Source organism: Colius striatus, chromosome 19 (assembly GCF_028858725.1).
Source record: "Colius striatus isolate bColStr4 chromosome 19, bColStr4.1.hap1, whole genome shotgun sequence".
Lineage (NCBI taxonomy): Eukaryota > Metazoa > Chordata > Aves > Coliiformes > Coliidae > Colius > Colius striatus.
Genome location: NC_084777.1, coordinates 3,168,526 through 3,177,496, shown reverse-complemented (window position 1 = coordinate 3,177,496; position 8,971 = coordinate 3,168,526). Strand labels below are relative to the sequence as shown.

General features: G+C 58.1%; 1 protein-coding gene across 1 annotated transcript; it reads left to right on the top strand.

The window, feature by feature from the left end:
- The first annotated feature begins 500 nt into the window (after positions 1 to 500).
- Positions 501 to 8,434, top strand: AGPAT2 (1-acylglycerol-3-phosphate O-acyltransferase 2). Its single transcript, XM_062011595.1, has 6 exons — positions 501 to 757; positions 4,672 to 4,805; positions 5,273 to 5,448; positions 5,638 to 5,733; positions 7,287 to 7,359; positions 8,083 to 8,434. The coding sequence occupies exons 1-6, from the start codon at positions 570 to 572 to the stop codon at positions 8,232 to 8,234; spliced, it is 819 nt and encodes a 272-aa protein (XP_061867579.1). The 5' UTR covers positions 501 to 569; the 3' UTR covers positions 8,235 to 8,434.
- The last annotated feature ends 537 nt before the right edge of the window (positions 8,435 to 8,971 follow it).

The following is an 8,971-nucleotide window of genomic DNA, read 5'->3' as shown; positions in this document are numbered from 1 at the left end:
CTCACGGTATCATGAGGGGACCCCAAGCACCTTACACAGCACCATGGCGTGAAAACCCTCACGCAGCACCACGGGTGAGCCAAAGACTCCATGAGGGGACCAAAATCCTTCCTCGCCGTGCAATGAGGAGCCCCAGCCTCACACAGCACCGTGAGGACTCCCCCAGGCTCAGTCCCCATGAGGGACGCGGCTGAGGGCTCGGTCCCGCCCCGCCTGAGGCGAGCAAAGGCCGGCCCGGGCCGCCGGCGCCACCCACAGGAGGCGGGACCCGCACCATGGAGACCCCCCACGAGGCACCACGAAGGAGATAAAGACCCCCACAGGGCTCCACGAAGGGACCAAGGTCCCTCCTGACCGTGCCATGAGGGGACCCTCCAGCTGAGCGGGCGCGGCCCGCCGCTGCCCCCCACACGGCCGGTCCCGCCCCGGCCGCCCTCCCGCTGCTCCCCTCAGGCGGGGCGGGACCGGGCCAGCGCCGCCCACATAAGGCGGGAGCCGCGCACAGCCCTGGGCACGGCGGCGGCGGCAGCTCCGTGTCCTGTGTGGGCTGCGAGGGCTCGGGCGGCAGCATGGAGCTGGGGTGGTTGCTGTGGGGAGCGGCGGTGCTGCTGCTGCTTCACTTCCTGATGGAGCTCAGCCCCGCCGTCAACTTCGCGCTGCGCATCGGTTTCTACTGTCTGCTGTGTGTCCTGGCCTCGGCCCTGACCGCCCCCGTCTGCCTCCTCGTCAACGGCGGCCGCACCGTCAAGAACATGCGGTGAGGAGGGGCTGGCGGGCGCCGGAGTGCGAGGGCAGGGCCGAGGAGCTGGCGGGTGAAACACCAAGTGGGGAGATGAGCTTCAGTGCCAGCCTCAGCCTGGGGGGCCGGGGGGATGGCGGTGGCCTCCTTTGCCTCGGGTCTGTGGCCCTTGGGCGGCCGTGTGGGGGGCAGCGGGGTTCCCTCATGGCTGGGGGCTGTGGTGAGGGGCTGCTTTGGCTCACAGCTGTGCCCCTGCCTGCACAGAGCCCGGCGTGGGGATGGGCACGCTCGCAGGCGTGAGGATGGAGGTGGGCGGCTGTACTTGAGCGACTGTGTGGGCTTTGGGGGAAGTTATCTGCCAGCAGGGCTCGTTTGGGGGTTTTCCCCCCTCCAGGAGCAGTGACCGTGTCAGCACGGTGTTTGATGTGCTGTCCTGGTGTGACGGCACGGCGGCCACGCTTGTTGCTGTCAGGCCCTGCTGTGTGTGTCCTCTGACAGGACCCTGGGGCAGTGGCTGAGGAGCTGCTGGAGAAGGGCAGCACCTCTACAGGCAAAGGCACATTTGCGGAGCAGAGCTGGCACTTCTGCTGTCAGCACAGGAGAAGGACTTGGGCTTCTTGCATCACTTTCCTGCAGGCAGCTTTTTCCCTACCCTAACCATCCATGCCTGGGCTGAGTTATGTGGGTGCAGGGGAAAGGGAATACATCCTTTTGGATCAAAGGTTGGGCAGTATCTCAACTGGTGGAGCTGGACTTTGCTTTGCAGGGCAGCTCTGACACGCAGGGCTCTGGGTGGAGTGAATGGGCACATGGCACAGCTGTGCTGCCTTGCAGGCTCTGCCCTACCTTCCCAAACCAATGGTCTGGGATTCACTCTGGTGCTGGCATCTCGGGCACTGGTGACAACAATCAGCTTTGGGATCTCCAGCCTGGCTGTCTCCAGCTTTGGTTGCCTTGGCTTGCTCAGGAGCAGCTTGCCAAAGCACAACCAGCTTTGCAGCTGGAAGAATTTATGATGTCGTTACAGAGGCAGTCTCCTTTTTTTTTTTAACCACCCATAAAACTTTGTAAATCTCCTGTAAACTTAAAGGAGCTCTTTAGGAACAAGAACTCCTTGCACTGGGCAACTCATGTTGAAACTGAGCTGAATTTTGGCCAGAAACGCCCTTTTCCTGTAACTTAAGCCCTTCGTTTCCATGTGCTGGCACAAGCTGATGAAGCTGGTCATGTATCCCAGCCTCTGGGAGGTCTGTGGCCAAGGTGATCCAGCAAGCTCTTTTCTACAGCATCCCAGTCTGCCTGTTCTGGCTTGGGGAAGGGCGTTGGAGCAGAGCACTTGCTGGTGGAGACAGTGATAATAGTGTCACTGTGTGGCACAGAACACCCCGTCCCTGCTGTGTTCCTGGCTCCAGTGCCAAACTGGTGTGACTTGAAAGAGGGCTGGTAGAGATAGAGCTGTATATCTAGTGGTGAAACCTCTTGTAAGAGCTTCTAATCTGGTAAGCATACTTCTTTAATCCTTGAAAATCAGAGGAGCTCAAGAAGGCCTCTGTCACAGGCTGTGGGGCAGAGCATGTGAGGCTGGGGGCTGCTGGCTTTCAGACTTGGGCTGTTACAGATGCACTGAAATGGCACAATTCCCTCTCTTTTCTCTCTTCTTGTGTTTGGCCTTAAGTGCATCAGGTGATACAGTCACAGCTACTGAGAGCTGTACAAGTCAGGATCATTCAGACCTTGCGAGGCTGGAGGGGAGTAGAACCCAATGGCTGCATAACCCCGTGGGTGACGTGGCCAGCTCAGCTGTGCTGCTGGTCACCCCATGGCTCTCCACTTGCCCTGAGCTCTGCCCCTTTGCCTGTTTCAGTGGCTGGGGCCACATCTTGTGCAAGGAAGCTCTGCCTTCTCACTGGCAGGCGGAAGTTGGATGGTTGCTCTTGAGTAATGTGTAACCAGCCTCTCCGAGCAACAACTGAGCAGTGTGACTTCCAGAGCAGTGACCTCCTGGTTGGCAGGCAGAAGGGAGGAGAAGTGGGATTTAGGTCAGTCTGGTGGCATGGCATCCACCGTGACCTCACTGATTCGTGTCACCCTGCCTCTCCTCAGCAACCCCTCTGTCTCTTTCCCTGGCCTGCACTCCCAGAACCTCAGTGCAGGCCTGTGGTGCTCAGGAGCTCTGCAGCCTGTGTGCCTCCCCGTGTCCTTTCCCTGGTTGCAGCTCTAACCTTTGCAGCAAGTTGGAATGACAAGGACTGATAGCAGTGGTGTCACTCAGCTGGGTCACCTGCGGCCATTGGCCTGGCCTAAACTCTGGTGTCAAAGCCAGTGCCAGGATGGGCTGTGTGACAGGACACCCCATGGGGAGCTCAACCCCACTGTGGGTAGGAGCAAGCTGGGCAAAGTCACCTTGGCAGGGGTGTGTGGTTGAAGGGTGATGGCAGGGATGGGGTTGCTTTTGGGGAGCAGATGCTGGGAGCTGCTGCCAAGCCAGGATGAGATGCTGGCTGGGTGCTCATGTCCCACCCTGGGTGACAGGGATGCTTCCCAGGCCGATGGTGCTGTGCAACTCTCCAGCTGCACCCTGTGGTGGGGGAGAAGCTCATGCTGTCCTTGGTTTCCTCTTGCAGAGAGAAAAGCTCCATCCCCTGTGTGCTGGGGAGAAAGTGGGCCCTGAGGCAGGGCATCCAGATGCTTACTGGAGCGCAGGTCAGCTCCTGAATCTGCTCTAGGGGAAAGCAGAGCAGAGCTGGTGGCTGCTTCTGGGTGTTTTGTTCACGTGCAAGCAATGCTGCCTCCTGCTCTGGGAAACAGCAGCTCCCCTGCCCAAAATAGCTCCTGTGTGCTGCCAGCTTTTGGCTGTGTCCTTTGGCCAAGTTGGAGGGTCCCCAGCTCCCACCTGTCTGGGGGTGGCATAGACAGGCCCTGCTCCTGTGGCCTGGCAGAGTCTGGCCCAGCAAGCCCATACTGGGTGAGCCCAGCAGGAGCCCCAGCAGCCTGCTGCGTTCAGTAGCAAGGCTGAGTGTCCCCTGCCCTCAGGGCCCCCATCTCTCTGTGCAGGGGAAGAAAGCTGAGAGCTTTGTGGGCAGACCTGTAGATCTGCTGGGGAAGTGAACTGGCAGGTAAAAGCTATTTGCTTGAAGATGGGTTTGCCAGGGGCACCCTGCCCCTGCCAAGCTGCGTGGGGTGCATCCCGTGGCTGCTTGCATCTGGTGTTGCACAGGGAGATGGTTCTCACCCTCATTCTCCTCTGTTCTTGGGCACCCTTGTGTATGTTTGTATCTCTAAGCAGCATCTTCCAGCACTGCAAGGAGCAGGATTGGCAGAACTTTCCTTGGGTGGTGGGTGTGCAGGCTGATACTCGTGTGCTGGGGAGTGGCAGCTCCTAAGAAAGCTGTCTGAACGACTTGTGGGGCTCTGCTGATGGCAGGAGGAAAGCACTGGCAGCATCAGGGCAGGCTGTGCCCCAGCACAGGAGGGAAACAAACGGCATTGGAGGCAGGACTGGCAGCAGGAGTGGTCCTTGATCCAGTGTCTCTCCCTCCTGGACTTTGGGGGGCCTCCAGTTACCCCATGTTTGTGGGGCTCTGGCAGCTCTGCTGGGCTGGGCTCATCTCTTCCCATAGTGAAGCCTTGTTGGGAGCTGATGTGCTCAGCTTGAAGGAAGCATGGGCCATCGAGTTTGGCTGTACTGGCCTCAAAGTTACCATCAGCTTCCCCCAGGTTTTCAGTAGGATTCCCACACTGGGATGGAGAGGACTCAGCAGACAACTGAAGCACCTTGAGCACATGGGAGCCTGCAGGACAAACAGCTGGGTGGATCACAGAGCAAATGGGACTGGAGGTTCTTTGTCACAGAGCTGCTTTTGTCTCCCTCTGCCCACCCTGGGGAGAGCAGAGTCCCCTGCCCTGCTGCTGACTGCTCTGCTTTTCTGCAGAATCATCAAAAATGTGGTCAAGACCTTCAAGTATTTCTTTGGCCTGAAGTTTGAGGTGAAGGGACTGGAGAACTTCGAGGTGGAGGGCCCTGCTATCATTGTGTCCAACCACCAAAGCATCCTCGACATGATGGGTGAGGAGATGGTGGGAGGGAGGGAGCAGTTCTCTTTCTGACCATCAGAGAAGTGGTGCTCCAAGCAGCCCCCTGCCCAGGCCAGTCTGTGCTACTGAGCCAGCTGATCCTGCTTTCTGTTGGTGCTGGCTGCAGGAAGGGGCTCCCCTCACACCAAGCAGTCACTCCCATGTGCAGCACCCCAGGTACTGCCCAGCTCCAGGTGCTGCTTGGCTCCCTCTGGCATCCCTGCCAGCCTGGCATCATGGGCTGAAGGGCAAACTGCCTCGAGGGTTCTGCCTGTGACCTGCAGCTGCCCTGCCCTTGGAACTTCACCGTGTGCTGAGTCTCCTTCTGCTCTGTTGGTGGCAGCAGAAGCCAGCAGAGACACAAGGCCCGTCCCTGGTGCTCACCCCCACGCTCAGGTTGTGATCTCTGAACCCAGGCAGGGGGTGGCTGCTGGGTCTCACCCTCTGCCCTCATGTTAGGGCTGATGGAGGTCCTGCCTGACAACTGTGCCCAGGTGGCCAAGAAGGAGCTGATGTACACTGGCACCGTGGGGCTCATCATCTACCTTGGCGGCGTCATCTTCATCAACAGGAAAAGCACATCCAGTGCCAAGATTGTGATGGCAGAGGTGGCCAAGACAATGGCAGCTGAAAATGTGAGTGTGACTGTGGTGCTTGGTGGGGTGGCACGAGCCTGGGCATCCTGGGCTGGCTGGGGGGGGGGGGGAGGTGACCCTCCTGCCCCTGGCTCTGCTGGAGTTACAACTGTCTGCAGCTCTGAGCAAGGCTGGCTGGTGCCTTGGCAAGTGGCCTGCTGGAGCAGAGCCTTATCTCCTCTTGTGTAGGTGAAGGTGTGGGTGTACCCAGAGGGCACGAGGAACTGCACTGGGGACTTTCTGCCATTCAAGAAGGGAGCATTTCACCTCGCCATCCAGGCCCAGGTAACGGCGCTTGGCTCCTGCACGGGCGCCCTGGCTGCTTTTGCAGTGCCACTGCAGGCTGGTGGTGCTCTGGCCTGGTTTCTTTGCTCTCCAATGGGCTCTGTTTCCTGATCACCGCTGAGTTTCTCAGATAAACCACCCCTAGGTGTCAGAAGTGCTCCCAGCAGGAGCCAAGAGCCTTTTCCATTCATTGCTGTGGCTGAGTGACCGCAGCCAGCAGAGAAGCTGCCTCATCCTCTCCTCTGATGGCCTCAGTGTCCCATGTGGAGAGCAGAGCGTGGGGCCAGGCACACTTAACCCCCAGCTCTAGGCCTTGTAGGCAACCACTGGGCAGCATCCACTCCTGGGAGTGTGGCCACAGCCCAGAGTTGCTCCTGGCAGGGAGCCCAGTGGGTGCTGCACTTGGTGTGAGCCTGCCCAAAGGCATCTCAAAGCTGTTGATGTTCTTCTATCCCCCAGGTTGCAACAGTGTAGTGTTGCTTCAGGATTGTTAGTGCTTTAGAGCCATAACTGGGCTTGCTCTGTGTGGAAAGAGCTGCTCCCTCCCAGAAACCATATGACACTTCTTGTTATGTCTTAAATGCCTCCTCTCTCCAAAATTACAACATCCATCAGCAGCTACAGGAGAAGCAGACAAAGAGCTTCTTGGCTTCAGACAGCTAGAGCTGTCAGTGCTGCTGAAGGAGTAGCAGTACTTGCCTGGGCAGAGCTCTGGGGTCATATGCTGGGCACACTGAGCCCTGCCTGTGCTCCCCTGGGCCCAGGTGGCTGCTGGAGCCCTCTGCTTGGCTCCTGGGTGCTGGAGGGGTGAATGTCTTGCCTTCCTGTGCATGCTCTGCCTTGCTTCTCAGAGCTGGGATGACTTGAGGCCTTTAGGGGGAAACTGCTTTCCCCAGAAGAGGTCTAGCAGGGATCCTGAAGTAGGTGCCTGATGTCTTGCTGGGTTTGATTGGCCAAGCCCAGGGTGTAGCCTGTGTTGCAGCCTCCTCATTCTTGCTGGGATGATGCAACCAAGGTGGGGACTGGCAGGGACAACAGCGGAAATTGTACTTGCCTCTGCTAACACTCCTGAGTCACCAGCTGCAGATGTAGGCTGTGTTTATCAGCACAGAAGCAATGTGCTCTGTGCCTGCCCTCCTGGCTGTGTCTGCCTGACAGTCACCTGTCTGGTGACTCCTTTTCTTAGAAGCTGAAGGCACACCAGCTCACCTGCCCCAAACGTGGGCTGTGCAGCACGGTGAGGCCTGTCAAAACAGCATCCTCCAACCTTGGCAGGGCAGCAAACAGCTGAGCTTTGAAGAGAAGCCCTAAGAGCCAGTGCTGACCTGAAGCTGAAGTGTGGCTTGGCCCTAGTGCCTCGAGTGTCCCTGTGCCTTGAGTTGCTGGGGAGTGGTTTCCATCCCCTTTGACTCCTGAGCATCCCAGCCCTTGGAAGTGGGTCTTGCTTGTGGGGCTCTGTGTGCCTGAAAGCTGGGTCAGCTCTGTGAGTGGGATTTTCTGCTCATCTCTGACCTCCCCTGTGCAAGTAACTTCTCTTTTCCTTCTTCCCCAAGGTCCCAGTGATCCCTGTGGTGTATTCCTCCTTCACTGCCTTCTATAACCCAAAGAAGAAGCTGTTTACATCAGGTACTAAAGAGCCTGAGGGTCTTTCCAGTCACTTGGAGACAGGGCAGATGCTGTGGCCATGTGAGATGTGATTCACAGGGTGTGAGAGGGGAGTGGAGCTGGGGATGAACAGGAGCCCCTCTGGGAGAGGTGTGGAGTCAGTTGAAAGCTCTTGGCACCACGATCTGGGCTAGATTAACTCAGGGAAGTGTGTCATTAAGTGCAGTGAGGGATGTTTTCATACAAATTGGACACCACCTCTCCTTATAACCAGCACAGTTGTGAGAACTTAATTTCTGGGAGGAAGCCATGCTTGCCATGCTCTGCCAAAGGCAGGAGGGCTGGGCAGGAGCAGAGGGAGGGAGCACACGGTGCAGGCTGTGCCTGGCATGGCCCTGGAGCTGAGCAGGCCCCTGGCCCCTTGTTCCCCTGCTCTCCAGGCCAGCAGGTTGGGGACAGAGCAGGTGCCAGCCCCAGCAAGGGGAAAGCTCTGACTGGGCTGGCATTTTCAGGCAGTTTGAGGGAAATCCCCTGCTGGGTGTAGCTGTTGGAGAGCTGAAGCTAATCCTCAGAGCAATGTCTTACCCCTGAGACCAGCACAGCCTCTGGGGATGGATGTCTGGAGCCCTGGGAAGGGAGAGGGTTGTGCTGGGGCTGTCCAGGGCAATGGGAGCAGCCTGGGAAGGCAGAGAGCAGTGCTCCTGTGGTGTCTGGGTTTCTGACCAGCTCTTCCTTTGTTCCCAGGCAAAATCAAAGTTGAGGTTCTGCCTCCAATAGAGACCAAAGGCCTGACAGCAGACGATGTTTCTGACCTCACTGACAGATGCTTCCACACCATGAGGGAGACACTCTTCAAGCTGTCAGGCCGTCCAAAGGAGGCAAAGGACTCCTCCTAGTTGCTTCTCCAGTGGCATCACCATGTGGTGGTGGCTGAAGGGACCTGTCTGTTGCCAAATACCAAAGGAACTTCTCTTCCTCTGCAGTGACTTGTAACTCTGGGAACACGTGGGGTGCTGAGCCAGGGCTGAGGTTCCCCATGCAGTGGATTTCTCTTGTGAGTTCATGATCCTGCATTGAAATGTCTCCTTTCTGTGAATTTCTCAGGCATCCAACTCGTGCTACCAAGGGCTCATTGAGCACAGAGGTGAGTTTCCCCCAGCTCAGGCAGCTGGTGAGGGGTGACAAGGAAAACCTGGCTGAAGGCTGGGCTCTGCCTCATGTGAGTGTCCCTGCACCTGTGTTCCTGCAGGCTCAGCTAGAGCTGGCCCAGCCTCGTGCTGGCCTCGATGGAACCCACCAGGCAGCAGTTTGCACCTGCACAACCTTGGTGCTGCTCAAACAGGGATGAGAATTGGGTGAACATCCTGACTCTGGCTCTTTGCAACCCCACTGCAGCCAGTATCTTCCCTGGGCAGCCTGAGTGCTGCCAGCTGGCAAAGCAGCATCTTGGGCTGGGGCTTTGTGTTGCCCAGGCACTCCTGACCCAAATCTTTCTCTGCTGAAGGAAGCACCTGGGGCCAGTAACCTCAGCTGGGCTGCTAAGGGCAATGTGTGGGGCCAGTCAGCCCTGCAGTGCCTCTCCAGCCTGGACTGCCATGTCTGCAGCAGGGCAGAGGGAAGCTGCAGTGTGGCC

Coding starts and splice junctions, on each gene's coding strand:
- AGPAT2 (XM_062011595.1), top strand. CDS start 570: ATGGAGCTGGGGTGGTTGCTGTGGGGAGCGGCGGTGCTGCTGCTGCTT. Junction 758..4,671: donor CGCACCGTCAAGAACATGCG/GTGAGGAGGGGC, acceptor GCTTTTCTGCAG/AATCATCAAAAATGTGGTCA. Junction 5,449..5,637: donor AGACAATGGCAGCTGAAAAT/GTGAGTGTGACT, acceptor CCTCTTGTGTAG/GTGAAGGTGTGGGTGTACCC.